Raw genomic sequence first — 17,689 nt, forward strand, 5'->3', positions numbered from 1 at the left:
TCCCTGAAAAGGGACATTGAGGTGGGAAAGGACAGAGAAGGGCAAGGAAAAGGATCGGGGGGCTGGAGCAGCTCCCAGGGGGAGCAGCTGCAACAACCGAGACTGTTCAGCTCGGAACAATGGCGAGACACGGCAGAGGTGCTTAAAATAATGCGCAATGTGGAGAAAGTGGGGAGAGAGGCATTGTTCTCCCTCCCCCGTGGCGCTCAAACCCGTGGTCACCCCATGAGGCTGCCTGCCGGGGGCCGAGGCCAGATCAAAGGAAGGGCTTCTTCACACAGGGCAGAGCTAACCCACGGAATTCACCGCCACGGGAAGCCATGACGCTGCCAACCTGGAAGGCCGGCCAGCTTCCTGGGCAGGAGGCGATCCGTGGCTACGAGCCTTGTGGGCCGGGGCCGCCCCCGTTACCTGCCTGCCCGCCCCCGCTGCTGAGGAACCTGGGCAGCAGAGGTGCGGCGGGCGGCTGGCCTGCCACTGTGCGTCTGGGGTGCCGGGCTCACAGACCTCGGCCCGGCCCGGCCGGTCCCTTCCTCGGCTCGTACGCACCTTCGCTTCTTTGTCCTGGCAGCTCTTGGACAGCTCCTCCACCCGCCTGCTCAGCTTCTCGGCCACGCTCTCCACCGCCTGGCACTTCCCGCGCAGCTCCTCCGCCAGCTCCTCGTGCTCGGCCGCCTCGGCCAGCAGCTCCTGGCTCTTGTGCCTCTCCGAGGCCAGGGCCTCCTTGTCGCGGGCAGACTCCCCCCTCGCGGCCTCGTATTTCTCCTGCAGGGCAGCCAGTTCCTCCGCCAGCGCCTGGGCCCGGAGGGACAGCATGCCGCGGACCTTCTCATGCTTCCGGAGGGCCTCCTCCTCCTCCTGGCACAGCTCGGCCATCCCGGTGGCCAGCCGGCCCAGGAGCTGCTTCACCTGGGCGAGCTCCTTGCCTCTCCCACCCAGAGAGGCCTGGGCCCCCTCCAAGGCCTCCCGCAGGTGCTCCAGGTCGGCCTTCACCTCGCTCATCCGCTGCCTCACTCTCAGGCTGTCCCCGCCGGCGTCTGGGGCTTCAGGCAGGGGGTCCTGCGGGGCGGCTTCGCCAGCCGCGAGGGTGCTGCGGCCGCTGCGGTCAGCCAGGAGTGTCCGGTCGGCCTCACGGGCCAGGTTCTCCTCCTCCATCTCGGACACCAGCTGCAGGGCCTTGTTCTGCTTCTTCACCACGTTGTCCAGCTTCCAGTGGAGCTCCTGCAGAATGCAGGAGTCGAGGCTTTCGCCCACGATGCCGCCGGCCTCCTGGGCCACCTTCTTCAGGAAGCTGTCCCGCACCCCCACCATCTCCTTCCGCTGGGCCTCCAGACTCAGGCGCAGGGCCCGCGATTCCTCCTTCTCCGCCGAGAGCTGCTGGGACAGGGATGCCACGGCCTGCCTCAGCTCCTCCACCAGGCTCCCCGCTGGAGAAGGCCCGTCCGCGGGGCGACTCAGGCTCCGCAGTTGCTCCTGGAGCTTCTCCCTTTCCCGGCTGAGCTGCGTCAGTTCCTTCATGAGGCTGCCGTTGTTCTGCTTGAGATCCCACACCTCCTTCTCGAGGTCGGCGCTCTTCCGGCACGGGCGGCCCTTCCTTTCTGCCAGGTCAGGCTTCGGCCTAAGCTTGACCTGCCCGCCGGAGCCATTTTGGAGGTGGTTCTTCCCTGCCTCCAGCTCTTCCGGCTCCTCGGGGACCTTGGGGTTGTCTGGCGGCACAGGTCCCTCGTCCGGCAGGACACCGTTCTCTTCGTGACGCCCGTTGCCATTGACTACAACTCCGGATGGGGCGCCCACAGTGGCTCCCTGGAGAGACCTGGCTTTCTCCAGGAGGGTGGCGTTGGCTTGCTCCATCTTGGCCAGCACGCGCTCCAGGCCCGCAACGACCTTCTTCCAAGCGGACACGCTCCTTCTGACTGCTCCAGACGGCACGGCCTGGAACTGGAGTTTGCTCCGGAGGGAATCCTCCGCCTCGCCCTTCAGGGCCTGATTCTCGGCCACCACCGCTGAGGTCTCCTCCTGCACTCTGCGGCAGAGCTCCTCCAGCTCTGCCAGGAACCGGGACACCTCCTCGCGAGCGGGCCCGAGCGCTGGTCGCCGGCCTTTCTCACACGCTCCCAGGTGCTTCGCCAGGAGCCCACGGAGCTGCTCGTTCTCGCCGTTCAGCTCCTGGACACGTGCCTGCAGGCCCTTCAGCGCCGTGCTCTGGCTCTTCTTCTTGGCCTCGTAGACGCCAATCACGGCCCGCATGTTCTCCATGTGGCCCTCGACTTCCTCCACCCTCCTTGCCGCACTCGCCTTCTCCTCGAGGACCGCGGCCACTTCGGCCCGGAGGCGCTTCAGCTCCGTTTCCTGCCGCTTCCATTCCTCCGCCTCTTCCTCCCCCGGCCACTGCGCCTTCTCCTCCGGCCCCGTGACAGCCTTCGGCTCCTCTTCCCCTGGTTCTCCCGCCGCTGCCATCGGTGGCACTCCTTTCTCCCGGGCCTGCTGCTGCTGCACCATCCTTTTCTTCAGCTCTTGGACCTGCTCAGCTAAAAGGTTGAGGTAATAGTCTTCTTCGGTCGCATCGCGGCTGTACCTCCGGCTCGGATCCCTCCAGTCCTCGCTCCGGCCGCCCTCCTCCGGAAGGAGCTGGTTGATCTCCTGCACCTGGCCCCATATCCTCTCGTTCATCCCCTTCCGCCCTTCCGAGAGGGCCTCGCACTCTTTCGCCTTCTGGGCCAACTGCAGCTCCAGCTGAATGACCTTCATCTTCTCGTCCCGGTACCGGCTCCTCCACTCCTTCAGCTCTGGGTCCTCTTCCTCTTCCTCCCCATCACTGCACTCTCCTCCCTCGCTCGGGAAGGTGAAGCTGCTCGCGTCTGTCTCTCTTCCACTCTCAGAGGGGACCTGGAGGCACAAACAGGGTTCTGAAACACCCCCCCCCCCGCTCGTGCCCCAGGGCTTTGCTGCTAGCAATCATCTGGCCAGGGCCGGTTTTTGTGTGGGGCCTGTCAGCACAGCGAGCAGAACCGAGGCCAGGCCAGAAGAGGGAGGTTCTGCTGGGGCTGTTGTGAAATGCGAGAGCCTGCTGCTTCGCACTTCTCTTTGCACGGGAAAATTAGCACATGCAGCGTCCGGTTTGAGCCCCGGATCTTGCGGGCACCGAGCGCCACCACGATCCGATGCCTCGTGAACCAGAACCACTGCTGCCTGCGGGGAGCCCACGAATCCCATGTGGCTGATGCACAGCCTCCATCTCTCCTGCCCCGGCCCCGGCGGGGATGCGGCCAGTGGGCCCTCCCACCGCCCTCAGGAAGCAGAGACGGGGCCCGGCTGTGTTGCCCCCGAGGATCGGACGCCCCCCATAACCTGCTGTTTGCCAGCAACGCTGCCCCCTTACCTGCGAGCCAGACTCCAGGGACGTGTCGAGGCCTTGCTCTGTGGAAATGGAGAAGCAAGATCTGAGCCACGTCTCCTGGGGAGCCTTGGGGACCAGACATGTCCAGGCACCCCGAGGAGTCCTGCCCAAGTTTCCTTCTGGCCAAGGACAGGGGCCGCCGCGTGTGGGACGGCCCTGGGACGTGCACGGCCTGCCAGCCACGGCCCTCCACGCCCAGCCCCACAAGGGACTCGGAGGGAGAGCGGACAGTCGGGCCCTGTCGGTGCCTGCGGGGCCACACCAAGAGTTGGGACTGCCCCGCGGTGGCTGCTGCTCTTGTGTAAAGGGTTGCGGGGCGGCCCCCCAGAAACTAGCACAGGACCCCACAACTGAGCAGGAAAACAAAGTCCTGAGACGCGCCATTATAGTTTCAGTCATCTGTGATGCGGGAGCTCACAAACAGCCTAATCGTTTCAGAGAAGCTGGCTCCCCTGTAGCACACCGGTACACTTGACTTATTCCCAGTGGTGCTGAGTGGCGCTTGGAAATCCTGTAAGGACGTGCATTCACGAGGCTGCCTTTGCCGAGGTGCGGAGGGCAGGTGCGGTGCTGTGAGGGTTAGCAGTTAAGTCCACCTGCAGCCACAGGTGGAGGGCAAGGTTTAGCAGAGGAAAGGACGGCAAGTGGGTGCACTGCGCCAAGGCATGGGGATGGACTCCGCCTTGGGCAGCTTGAAATGGAGCCTCCAGGTTTCAAGGAAGTCTACCAGTTGCAGAGGAACACATGTCGGGGGAAGGATTCTGCCCTCAGGTCCTGCTCGTGGGCTCTGCAAAGGGGCCTGCTGGGTCAACCATTGCTGGGTTAACATGAATTCACTCCTTCATGGATCACTGCCTTGTTGTGGCGCAGGGGCTTGCGTAGCTCAATTAAGCTATGAGCTATGCCGTGCAGGGCCACCCAAGACGGACAGGTCATAGCAGGGAGCTCTGACAAATTGTGATCCACTGGAGAAGGAAATGGCAACCCGCTCCAGTACCCTTGCCATGAAAACCCCATGGACAGTACCAAAAGGCAAAAAGATATGACGCCGGAAGATGAGCCGCTCAGGTCGGAAGGTGTCCAATGTGCTACTGGGGAAGAGCAGAGGGCTAGTACTAGTAGCGCCAGAAAGAATGAAGCGACTGGGTCAAAGCCGAAAGGACACTCAGTTGCCGATGTATCTGGTGGTGAAAGGAGAGTCCAGTGCTGCAAAGATCTATACTCCATAGGAACCTGGGATGTAAGATCCATGAATCAAGGCAAGCTGGACGTGGTCAAACAAGAGATGACAAGACTGAACATCGACATCTTGGGAATCAGTGAACTAAAATGGACAGGAATGGGTGAATTTAATTCAGGTGACCATCAGGTATGCTACTGCGGGCAAGAATCCCTCAGAAGAAATGGAGTTGCCTTCATAGGAAAAGCAGTACTGGGATACAATCTCCAAAATGACAGAGTGATCTCAGTTCGAATCCAAGGAAAACCATTCACAATAGTCCAAGTCTATGCCCCAACCACTGGCGCTGAAGAGGCTGAAGTTGACCAGTTCTATGAAGGCCTACAACACCTTCTAGAATTAACACCAAAAAATGATGTCCTTATCATCATGGGGGATTGGAATGCTAAAGTAGGAAGCCAAAATATAACCGGAATAACAGGCAAGTTTGGCCTTGGAGTACAAAATGAAGCAGGGCACAGGCTGGTAGAAAAGATTAAACAGGATCGGCCCCAGGACAGAGCCCTGGGGGACCCCGCTTGTCACTGGCCGCCATCCCGATGATTCCCCACTAATGGTTACCCTCTGCTTTCAGTCAGTCAACCATGCCCTAATCCACCGGACAGTGCTTTGGTGTATCCCAAAACTCCTCAGTTTCTCCACCAGGATATCATGGGGCACTCTGTCAAGGCCTTGCTGAAATCCAGGTAAACCACATCCACTGCACCCCCTCCATCCAGCCACCTCGAAACCTTGTCATAGAATTCCACAAGGTTTGTCTGGCAGGACCTGTTTTTGCGGAAGCTGTGTTGTGTGGCTGTCAGCCTCCCTTCCCTATCGAGCATCACTAGATCTCTCTCTATTATGAGCCTTTGCATTGTTTTTCCTGCAATGGACGTAAGGCTAACCGGTCTATCATTCCCCATGTCCCTTCTACTACCCTTTTTGAAAATTGGGACCACTGATGCCACCCTCCAGTCCTCTGAACTTCACCCATTCTCCACGAGGTCTCAAAAATGGAGGCCAGCGGGTGTGAGAGAACCCCTGACAACTCTCTCAGTACTCTCAGGTGTAACCCGTCAGGGCCTGGCACCTTTGTAATGTCCAATGCCCTGAGGAGCCCCTCGACTTCAAGGGGGGGGGTGACTCTAATCCGTGCCCCTAAGTCCCCAGCCTCATCTAATCTCCTAGGCGGATATCCCCCGTCCTGCTTTGGGGAGAACATAGAGGCAAAATAGTAATTTAGCGTCTGTGCCTGTTCCCTCATATCAGTCACTGGATCTCCTTCCTCCTTATTTCGTGGTCCCACCACTTGTCTCCCCTTCCTCTTCCTATTCACATGCTGAAAGAAGCCCTTTCTGTTGCTCTTGATATTCTTGGCAAGTCTCAGCTCAAAATCAGCCTTAGCCTTGCGAAGAATCCTTCTGCAACGGGCCTCCTCCTCCCGGTACACCCTTTTGTCTATTTCCCCCAGTACCCATTTCCTACGGAGGCTCCTCTTCCGCCTAATCCCTCTAACCACCTCCTTTCGCATCCATGGTGGCGCTCTCCTCCGCCTCCCCACCTTACTGACTAGAGGTATCGTCAAGGCTTGCGCCTCCAAAATCTCCCTTTGAGTGCCATCCACCCCTCCTCAACTCGCTTACCTTCCAGTAACCCATCCCAGGAGACTTTCCCCAGTCTGGCCTTCAGTTGGCCAAAGTTGGCCCTCTTGAAGTCCCAGCTTCTAGTGCTCGACCTGCTGCATGTCCGCAGTCCCCTGATCTCAAAGCAAAGGATGGAGTGATCACTCGCACCCAGAGCTCCCCTAATCTGTACTTCATCTATCAGCTCCTCCCTATTGGTCAAGACCAAGTCAAGGATGTTTCCCCCCCCTCGCCGCCTCTCGGACCCTCTGTGTGAAAAACCCTCCCTCTATAGCTTCTAGGAAGCGACGTGACCTGGCTGCCCTTGTCTCTCATGCAGCAGCTCCCTTGCCGCCTGACATCCCAGGCTGGGGGTCCTGCTGGTCCCCCGAGGCCGCATCAGCCCCAGCCTCCCCAGGTGGAGAGAACCCGTTTCCAGCTCCAGATCGGTGCCAGGGAAGGAGGAGGCCGTGCTGGCCTCCCCCTCCTGTGGGTGACACGCCTCCATGTCTCCCCGGCTGCTCCTCCCGTGGCCTCTCCCTCGACCCTCTGTCCAGAGGGGGCTGCTCCGGGGGCCCTGGAGAGCTCTCTCGGCCCTCAGGCCCCTCAGCTCCTCCTCTAGCAGGGCCACCATCTTGCACCGAGGGCAAGTGTAGCCCTGCCTCTCCTGGGGGAGGAGGGCGGACATGTCGCAGCTCTCGCAGCGGACAGCAACCCCCGTGACTCCCGCCAAGGCCGTCTCCTGGCCTGCCATCGGGAGCCCCTCAGAGACCCTTCCTTGGTCCCCCGCCTTGTCTGTCCTGCAGTTCCTCCCACTCGCCCAGTTCTCCCAGAGAAAAACCTACACACAGGGATTAAATAAAATTTAAATTGGAGGAAAAACAAAGCAATGCAATGCAATGCAATGCAATGCAATGCAATGCAATGCAATGCAATGCAAAGCAAAGCAAAGCAAAGCAAAGCAAAGCAAAGCAAAGCAAAGCACAGAACAGAACAGCACAAAACAAAACAAAACAAAACAAAACAAAAACGAACAAAGAAAGAAAACAAAGCAATTAAAAAAACAAAACAAAACAAAACCCCTCAGCCAAACTTGGAAAACGCAACAGGATTGGAAAAGGTCAGTTTACATTCCGATCCCAAAGAAGGGCAATGCCAAAGAATGTTCACACTACCGCACCATTGCACTCATTTCACGTGCTAGCAAAGTTATGCTCAAAATCCTACAAGCTCGGCTCCAGCAGTATGTGGACCGAGAACTACCAGAAGTACAGGCAGGGTTTCGAAGAGGCAGAGGAACTAGAGATCAAATTGCCAACATACGCTGGATCATGGAGAAAGCTCGGGAGTTCCAGAAAAACATCTACTTCTGCTTCATTGACTGTGCTAAAGCCTTTGATTGTGTAGATCACAACAAATTGTGGCAAGTTCTCAGAGATGGGAGTACCAGACCATCTTATTTGTCTCTTGAGAAACCTATATGCGGGTCAAGAAGCAACAGTGAGAACTGGGCATGGAACCACTGATTGGTTCAAAATTGAGAAAGGAGTTCGGCAAGGCTGTATACTGTCACCCTGCCTATTCAACTTACATGCAGAGCACATCATGAGAAAGGCGGGGCTGGATGAATCACCAGTTGGAATTAAGATTGCTGGGAGAAATATCAACAACCTCAGATATGCAGATGATACCACTCTCATGGCAGAAAGTAAAGAGGCACTAAAGAGCCTCTTGATGCGGGTGAAGGAGGAGAGCGCAAAAGCTGGCTTGAAACTCAACATTAAGAAAACTAAGATCATGGCATCCGGTCCTCTCACTTCCTGGCAAATAGATGGGGAAGAAATGGAGGTAGTGACAGATTTTATTTTCCTGGGCTCCAAGATCACCACTGATGGGGACTGCAGCCAAGCAATTAAAAGACGCTTGCTCCTCGGGAGGAAAGCTGTGGCAAATCTAGACAGCATACTAAAAAAGCAGAGACATCACCATGTCCATAAAAGTACATATAGTCAAGGCTATGGTTTTCCCAGTTGCAATGTATGGCTGTGAAAGCTGGACCAGAAGGAAGGCTGAGTGCCGAAGGATTGAGGCCTTTGAGTTGTGGTGCTGGAGGAGACTCCTGCGAGTCCCTTGGACTGCAAGGCGATCAAACCGGTCAGTCCTAAAGGAGATCAACCCTGGCTGCTCTTTAGAAGGCCAGATGCTGAAGATGAAACTCAAATACTTGGGCCACCTAACGAGAAGGAGGGACTCCCTGGAGAAGACCCTGATGCTGGGAACAATGGATGGCAAAAGAAGGAGGGGAGGGCAGAGGATGAGGGGGCTGGATGGGGTCACTGGGGCAGTGGGTGTGAGCTTGAGTGGATTCCAGGGGATGGTGGGGGGCAGGGGGGCCTGTAGGAATGTTGCCCATGGGGTCGCGATGGGTCGGACACGACTTCGCGACTGACAACAACCACCAACATGAGTTCACTCAGGATGGCATGCTCATAAATAGGAGAACGAGGGGGATGAGGGCAGCAGCACAGCCGGAAACAGCCTCCCCAGAAGCTTTGTCGTCCCTCGCCAGCTCCACCAGCCCTTCCAGCGGCTGGACAGAGCAAGACGGCTGGGGGAAGTAGAGCTGTTCCAGCAGCCCTGCTGCGAGTGCTCGCTTTTCCTCTGCCCTCCCCAGCCATCCTTCTAAAGGTACATGTGTTGTGCCTTTAGATTGCAGCATGTGTGAGCAGAGCCCGTCTTCTTTTCATGATTGAATGGAACCTGCTTGGGGAAACTTTAATCGAGGAGAGGCATAAAAACATTTTAAATCAATCACTAAAAATATATAATCAGAGACACCGCAAGAGAGAGTCTATCCTCAGGACCCTCGTCCACGGAGTATTCAGTTTGCTGCTTCTCACTGCATTTCCCATCTTGAATTTTGTTTTTATTGACACACTAATCTGCTGTGGGACATCGAAAACTGGCAGGTCCACAAATCGGTAAAAACAAATCGTCAGTTGCCTTCCCATCCCCTCCCTTCCTCCAAAGAGTTCCCTCCTTTATCTTCACAACAGTTCCCTGAAGGAGGATTGGCACCATTTTCCTGGGGCTTCCCCCCATATTTGCCAAGCACAATTTACTTTTTAAAAATCGGTTTAGAATGTGAGGGTCGGCTTAGAGTGCAATCCTACACAAGTTTAGGCAGAAAAAAGGGACTACAGTACCCAGCATGCTTCCAGCAGAGCTGGGTGAGCCATACTGGGAGTTGGAGAGTTTTTTCCCTGGTTAAATGTGTATAAGGTAGCACCTTTAATCAGGTGTATAGGGGACCAAAATTTAGCCTCTCTTAGTACAGAGCACAGAAAATAACAATGAGTTACAATGGATAAAATGAAATCATGAATTATTTTCTTAAGATTATTAGTAGGCGGTATCTCTGCATTTGCCATAATTAAAAAACAGCTCCCAAATCAATTGCAGACAGCATGTTCATCCTGGCTGAAAATGTATGTTTTTTTTTCCCTTTAAACTGTATTTTAAAAGATTTTTAAGCTGCCCTGGAGGGCAAAGCCGTTCTAATGAATTGGGGTGCAATCCCATTGGGAACCCAAAGGCCCTAGAACATGGAGGCTTTGGGGCATCCGCAGCAGAGAGGGAGAAGCCGCAAAGCACACCTTTCCTCCCATCCTGCACTTTCCCTTTACAAGTTTTCCCGCCCGGGTAGCTGCAGCATTTCCCCGCCTGCCAAAGGATTTCTGATCAGCGAAGAGAAGACGGATTTTTGCCCGCCACTAAGGCCAAGACGCGGCACCCCAGATAAAAGAACCCACCTCTCCTCTTCCACCTCTTCAGGGCGCTTCGGATGAGCCGCCGCAGGGGCCGGCTCCGGGCCTGCGTGGCGTAGTGCAGCGCGTCGCGGCCCGTGCTGTCGGCCAGCCCCACGTGCGCGCCGCTCTGCAGGAGCAGCTCCGCCGACTCGGTGCTCCCACTTTCGCAGGCCAACATGAGCGCGGTCCTGGACGGGGCGGAGGGGAAGAGAAATCCGTGGAGCCAAGCGGAAGGCACTTTGGCGGTGTCTTCCAGCCCAAGGGACTGTCCGTGTTTCTGGCCCTTGCCGGCAGAACGCACAAAATTAGCCGTCCTTTCCCAGCTGACCAGGGGACGGCATCTCCACAGTTACACTGCCACTGGACTTGGAAGCTCTATTTAGTGGTCCTGGCTAAAGCTGTTTGTGGCCCCCTCGACCTCCATGGCTTTTCCTCCTCCCTGGTCAAGCCATGTAGGGTGCCCTCCCGCTGTGGATCTGGCCCCACTCTGCTGGATCAGAACCGATCCAACCGTCCTGGGAGGCTCTTTCGGAGGAGAAGCAGAGCCAATCCCGACCATGATAAAAGCGTTTTAAAACTTGTGCCGTCTGGCAGTGACATTCCGTGCTTTACAACTGTCTCTAAGAGCTTAATATGTTATAGATGGAAAAAAATCTGGGTGCATATTCTATGCAAAAACAAAAGAAACTTTGAAGAGGCTCATGTTCTTCCTGTTTTAAGCCCACCCAAATCATGCTGCCATCGTGACCGCAAGAATAAAGCAGGCTTTGCTTCTGTAGCCATGACACTAAATATCTGGGAATAAGTACCACCTTATTGTAAGAATGGATAATAAATATTTTAAATATAAATAATCAAACGAGGATCTGCAATCGCACACATGCCGGGCTGGCCTTCCCCTATGTCTTTGCTTAAATAAGAAGGAAGGAAGGATGCAGAGGCTTGCTTCTCGCTGCCCCCATCCTAGGCTGTGACCGGGAGGGCACGTGGGGCCGCTCTGGCTGGGAGGGGTTGCAGCCCGTCCCGGGCGCAGGCAAGCGAAGGGCAGGGCGCCCTGCGTTCCAATCCCGGGGATGCCTCGGCCTGTCTCCACCCCACAGGCAAGCCAAGCCCCGGCTCTGGTCCGGGGCGGGTACTCACTTCCCCTCCCTGTCGAGGAGGTCGACGGCGGCCCCTCTCTGGAGCAGCTGGGAGCAGATGGTCGGGTGGCCGCCCTGCGCGGCGATCATGAGCGGCGTCCGTCCGTGCTGCAGAGAACGCGAGAAGAGGCACGTCAGGGCGGGCGGGCGGGCGGTGCTGCAGGGCAGGGGCAGAGGACGGCAAGCCCAGAGCGGCGAGGGAAGCCCTCCTGGAGGAGGCCCCGGGCAGCGCAGACACGGACACGGCTCGAACCTCCCTCCCCGTCTGTCAGGAGCCTGTTCTCAGGCGGATCCTAAACCGGGCAGGCCTCGGCCCCGGGACCGTTGGGCGGCAGCCCGTCACCCTGCCCTCTGGGGAGGAAGCGGGGCACACCTGGGCAGCGGGAGGGGCAGGAGAAGCACCTGTCTGCCCCACGGTTCTGTCTGGCCAGCAAGCAGCGAGCGGGGACACTGGGGCATGCCGCCGTGATCAGGGAAAGGGGGGAGAAGGGCTGACGGAGCGTGGCGGGGGCAGTGAGGGTGTCCCGCTGGAGGACCCTTGAAACCCGGAGCTGCCCGGTCAACCCACAGGAAAGACGGCAGTGGTGCCTCGAACTTCAAACGCCCCTAAGGGCAAATGTTCCAGAGTCTGAATACTAAAATCTAGATAAGATTGTTCTGAAGGTCAAAGAGTGCTTCTAAGTTCAAACTGCAGGCACAGTAAAAAAAGTGTCAGTGCCTTTTTATTCGTTCTCAGTGCCTTTTTGATCATCCTCAGTAACAACATAGGTATTGTTGAGGGTCTGGGAATTGATTAATTCGCTTTCCATTATTTCTAGTGGGGAACGTTGCTTTAGACTTCAAACGATTCAGAGTTCAAACGGCCCCCTGCAATGAATTAAGTTCAAAGGAGTGAACTCTTAAGTTCAAGAGTGCCGTTTAGGCAGCAAAAGTCCTGCCCATATCGACCATGTCTCAGCCAGCCAGGATGCACTCCTGGTTTGCTAAGGAGGCTGGCCTGCTCCTGACCACGTTTTCACACACCAAGCAAACCTGTCCAGAAGACGTACATTATCCATGACATCCAAGAAGGCCTCTTGGTCACACAGCAGCAAAACGCTGGACGCACACCCAGAGGAGGCTGTGGAGAACGGGTTTAAAGAGGGAGAGCCAGGATTAAGCTTTTTGCAACATTATCGTCACAAGTATCTCTGCCGAGCCGCTTACTTCCTGGCCAGTTAGAACCCTTCATCATTCATAAACAGAGCAGCAAGCTTGCTCTTTACAAACAGGCAACTAAAGATTGTAATTATTCAGTTGAACTTACTCTGCAGCAAATTTGTACTCAGGGCTGAGCTCCATTTTGGACACCCTCAGACTTTAAGGGCACAATCTGAGGCATCGTAGGACCAGAAAAGGGTCCTGAGGATTGCTGGGAATTGCAGGACTCCCGTCATTCTCTCCTTTTCCTTTCCATTCAAGATCCAGGAAGGCAAAAAGGCAGAACAGCAAGACAACTACGTTTTCCTGGTAGAACCAGGAGCCCTCTTTCTAGAAGCACCTTCGGACACAATCCTATGCAAGTTTAAACAGAAAAAGGCCTACAAGTCTCCGTTCTGGGCAGTTAAGCAGGACTGCCTGTAAGAGGCTAGATTCGAGCTATCGAATCTCTCATAGGCCTTGCAAGTAACTTGTTTTAGAGAAGCTGAGCTCTGGAAGACGTGGCTGAGCAAGACACTTTGCAATCCCAGAGTCTGAGCACAAAATACATGGCAATCGTGCTAGTCAAGACTGGGCTGTCCTGAAGGCAAAGATGCTCGTGAAAAACTCAAACTGCTTGCGAGCGGTTTTGTGGTTCGGAGCAGCAGTGAAAGGATCAGCCACAACCCAGCGAGCGTGTCATCCCGGCTGCGATCTCGCTTTCCCTTCGGCTCCTGCTCACGGCTTGGATTCCCGATTCAAACGGTGCCCAAACAGGTGCTCAAGAAATGCTCTTCTCTGGGACTCACCGGCCCAGTGCAGAGGCGTGCGGTTCTCTCTGTCCACGCAGTCTTCGTTCGCTCCATGCTGCAGGAAACAGTTCGGCATTTAAAAACGCACCCATTCCCACCCACCGCACAAACCCAGAGAGCGAAGTGGCTGCTAATGACGCACAAGTCACCTGGAACTGACACGGCTGGAAGAAGCCGGGAAGGCTGAAAATGCGTCAGTCTCAGCGGGGCAAGACTGCGGGGAAAGGCGTGCCCTTGACCGGCAAACAGGGTGCCTTCGCTCGCAGCGCTCAGACTTGGCATGAGGAACCAGCAACAAAGACCCTGTCCTAACACCCTTTCCCTCCATCTGGGCAAAACCTCCCCCTCTGGCAGGACTTGGGACGGCTCTCGCAGCATCACCGCATCCCGGGTGTCGCTGTTTCATCGGCACGTATCTATCTATCTATCTATCTATCTATCTATCTATCTATCTATCTATCTGTTGCTTGGTTCCTGTTCATACTGCCGAAGAGCCAACGCTCTCTGGAGAACTAAAAAGATGGAGCTCAGCATAATGAAACTGCAGAACATTTTACCAATATACAAACCGAGGAGAACAAGTTTTATACAGTATACAAACAGAGGAAAATAAAGCCATTTTCACTAAACCACGAAACGCCATTCAGCGCCTTGGAAAAGTGGGAAGTCTTGACCTGCAACTAAGAAGATGACAGGGCTGGCACCGGGGAGGCCTCATTTGGGGGCCACCACCGAAAAGACCGCCCTCCCGGCTGCCACCCTCCAAGTCTCCCTCGGGGGCGGTACTCGGGGAAAGCCTCAGGTGTCGGTTGTCGTGTTGGGACAGATCCAGGCAGGGGGACGAGTCCCATCAAGACTGTGCCTGCAAAGCCATGGCAGGCCCACAGCTCCAAAATGCCCCATGATCACGTGCGCTTTGCTCCCCGTGGACCTCCGGAGAGGGGTGGCCCCGACAGGCGAGACGTGTGCATGCAGAGTGCCCTAGAGTCTCCCTGGGGCAGGTTCTGGCTGCGAGGAGAGGAGACTCCGTCCTTCCAGTCCCTCATCTGGCAGGACAGAAGTGCAGCTTATGTTTCTGTGGCAGCACAAACGTTCCTCCTGGTCCAAGGGGGGGGCGGCTGGCTCGGTGGATGAACTCCCCTCGGCATGCAGGGGGCCCACGGCGGATTCAGGCGTCTCCTGGGAAGCTCCTGCAGAGACCCCGGCAGGCGCGCTGCTGCCGTTTGCAGGGCTGGCCCAGTGGGGCCGGAGGGGCCGAGGGCAGGCTCCGTGGGCAGCAGTTCCCACGTTCCTGAGCTGTGACCTTTCCCTGTCCTGAGAAACAGCGGCCCGGGTGCCTCCATTTCACAAGATCTCCCCAAGGACCAGCCCTGTGCTTGCTTAGGCAGGAAGAGATCCGACAGCCGCATGCAGGAGCCGCAGGACGGAACCCTCTGCCGGCGAGCCCGTCCCTCCCATTCCAAGCGGGATGCTTTTGGGAGCTTTGCAGCCGCACCGAAGGCTGGCTCGGCCTCTTCGCCTCGGGCTCCCGTCCCAAGGAGCAGCCGGGGAATGAGCCACAGAGCAGGAATGCCCAGTTTCCACACTCTTCGCAACACACCCTCTCCTGTCGCCATTCCCTTCTCCCGTTTCAGTCCCCACCCTGCTCCTCAGGTTCCCAGCCACCTCCGTGCTGAGAGTACCTCCCGGGTAAGCCTTACAAAATCTCTGGGAAAATGATTTATTATTTCGATCATTATTGCTGCCATAAACTGCCTCGTGGGCAGGTGTTGTCTCATGCAATACTCTCTCAGCAGAGCACCTGTTAGGTGGCTCCCCACCTGGGCCAGTCTGGTTTATTCTTTATTCTGAGCAGTCTTTCCAAGCTGACCACCTCCAAAGGCAGGTGTGTGTTTTCCGTTTTCACGCCGCCCCATGGCAAGGCAGCCTGGGCAGCTGACAAAAGTTCAGAACACAGAAACCAGGAAAAAGAAAAAACAACATCGGACAATAAAGTCGCAGCAACTGCAGAGAAGGATGCTTCCGTCAGTATCCACCAGCTTCCCTCTTTGTCCTGATCTAGATTTTGTTTCCGAAGACGCTTAAGGGGAACCTCAAGGCCCCCTGACGGCAGCTCAGGGGCCACAGGAGAGTCCGGATCCCCTCCCCTGAGCTCTCGCTGCTCCAGGCTGCATTTCCTTCCAGGGCCTAATTGTAGGTTTGAGTGCAAGGCCAGGCTTGCTCTACAAATATTCAGATGTATTATTCGTCACTGTTACAACACAGTTTTCCCTCTTGCAAGGAAGTCGAGGCAGCTGACAGAACCCTCTCCCTCCATTTTTCTCCTCCCAACAGCCCTGCGAGGTAGGCCAGGCTGAGCATCAGTGACTGGCCCAAAGGGACCTAGCAAGCTTCAAGGCTGAATAGGGGCCAGAACCTGGATCTCGCCAGTCCTGATCCGATGCTCTAACCCATCTGCCACACGGGCCTTCCACATCACCTGGAAAACGTTAGGCATTGTGTACATAGCATTCACATGGCCATCACTGACACTGAAAGCGAGAAAATAAAATCGCAGTCCACCGCTGCCCATTTACGGTGCAATCCTATGCATACCTACTCAGAAGCAAGTCTCATTCAGTGTAGCTGCGCTTAGTCCCGTGCAAGCAGAACATTAACTTGCTAACTTGCTACTTTTATGCATCTGCTTTGCATTGGGTTGGAAAATACAAAACTTAAATTCACCTAAGACTGGAAAAAAAATCTTAGGTGGGCAAACCTATTCAGGCCCTCAAAACCAGACAAGCGAGAGAAGAACTTTGCACATGCCCAGAGTCACTCTTTTCTTCCAACTCCCATGTTCCAGGGCTGAAACGATTCTAGGGTTGGATGTTGAGTCTTAACTGAACTCGGCTCCCCTGGAGGGAGAGCAGGCGCACGGCGGTGAGGCTTCTTACCTGCAGGAGGACTTTCACACATTGCGGCTGGCAAGCGATGGTGGCCAGGTGAAGGGCGGTGCTACCTAGGCAGTCAGGAAAAAGGGAGGTTAAAAAACATCGCATAATGCAGAAAAGGGCACGCTAGTTTTTTTCCTCCTGTTGGCTGGGGTGCTTTTCGGGCACAAACCTACTTCCTCCCTCCTGGATATCTTTAAATTAGAACACTGGTCATTTATTTGAGGGTTTTAATAGCATCTGCAGGCAAGTAAGAATTTCAGCTGCTCCTCTTTGACACCAAGAGTCTAGTCCTCATTGAAAACGTGCAGGTGATGCCTAGAGCAGAGGTGGGGAACCTCTTCTGACCCACGGGCCAGATTTCAGTTTGGAGATGATCTCGGGGGCCACGTGGCAGTGCCAGCTGGGGCTGAAGGCAAGAGGGGCGGGCGGGCAGCCGGAGCACATGTTGCCAAGAGGCCAAACTGAACTGCGCTGGAAATTCCTTAGCGCCCTCACCGCCAGCACGAAGCGGCACTGCGGGGAAGGGGAAAGCAGCACAAGGGCTGGGGATGGGCGACAGGAAAGAGGGCCAGGTTCTGGCCAGGGGTCTCCCCACCCCTGAACTAAAGCCTTGGCTCAGGCCTGCCTCCCACCCAGGTGGAAATGGCCTGCCAGCCACGAAGGGCAAAGGCCTCGCCCGGCGGGGCTCCTTAAATGCTGCATTTGCGCTGATTTTGCAGGGGTGGAGAGGCAGGACTCGGCTGCCGGGTGCCTGGCAGGAAATTCCAGGCGGCCCCAAGTTTGCGGGAGCTGCTCTAAATCGCGGAGGTTGCTAAAGCTGGCAAGTTTTCGGACTCCCTTCCAGGGCAGCACTGGGCTCCTCTAAGGCAGTCCCTCCCAGGCCTGGGTCACACCTGCTAAGTCGGGGTGGCTCAGGAACGGCTGCAAAACATTCCTTACCGCCGGCATTCCCTGAAGATCCAGGGACAGCCTTGCACCAGGCTGCAGAGCCAATCCTTCCAAGCAAGCACAGCCCCTTCCAGACCAGACAGCAACCCCGAGTCTCCCCACCTGGCTGCCCCCTCTGCCCAGGGCTCAGTCAGGCTCTTGCTTCTTGGCATCTTTTCCGTCCCTGGTCTGTGGGAAACACACTTTCCCCCCCGCCAAATGGATCTGGTCGGCCGCAGGCTGAACGTGAGCCAGCCGTGTGACGCGGCGCTCAAGAGGGCGAACGCCACCCTTGGTTGCACAGCCAGAAGCGTGGCTTCTAGATCGAGAGAGGTATCACTGCCCCTCTATGCGACTCTGCTGCGCGCGCAACTGGAGAATTGTGCTCAGGTTTGGGCCCCTCATTACAGGAAGGATATAGCCAGGCTAAAGTCAGAGTTTCAAAGGGCCACAAGGTTGGTGGCCGGTTTGCAGGGGATGCCCTATGAGGCGAGACTGAGGGAACTGGGTCTCTTCAGCCTGGAGGAGACTCAGAGGGGATCTGTTGGCGACATACAGGTGTGTGAGGGGATGTCACATGGAGGTGGGCAGAGACCTGTTCTCCCCTGCAGAGGAAGGCAGGACGTGCTCCGTTGGAGCACGTCCT

The 17,689-nt window shown here is 56.2% G+C and overlaps 1 protein-coding gene across 1 annotated transcript in view; it reads right to left on the reverse strand.

Moving 5' to 3' along the window:
- The window catches only part of ANKRD35 (ankyrin repeat domain 35), a 31,212-nt gene that overhangs the window by 6,117 nt on the left and 7,406 nt on the right, over nt 1–17,689 (reverse strand). The window contains exons 5-11 of the mRNA XM_044449054.1: nt 16,117–16,181; nt 13,178–13,235; nt 12,239–12,309; nt 11,191–11,297; nt 10,054–10,238; nt 3,380–3,417; nt 550–2,886 (exon numbers count right to left, since the gene is read on the reverse strand). Of these exons, the coding sequence (XP_044304989.1) occupies nt 550–2,886; nt 3,380–3,417; nt 10,054–10,238; nt 11,191–11,297; nt 12,239–12,309; nt 13,178–13,235; nt 16,117–16,181 (2,861 nt within the window). The remainder of the gene's footprint in view (nt 1–549; nt 2,887–3,379; nt 3,418–10,053; nt 10,239–11,190; nt 11,298–12,238; nt 12,310–13,177; nt 13,236–16,116; nt 16,182–17,689) is intronic.

The sequence above is a fragment of the Varanus komodoensis genome, unplaced genomic scaffold, assembly GCF_004798865.1.
Source record: "Varanus komodoensis strain SLA01 unplaced genomic scaffold, ASM479886v1 scaffold57, whole genome shotgun sequence".
NCBI lineage: Eukaryota > Metazoa > Chordata > Lepidosauria > Squamata > Varanidae > Varanus > Varanus komodoensis.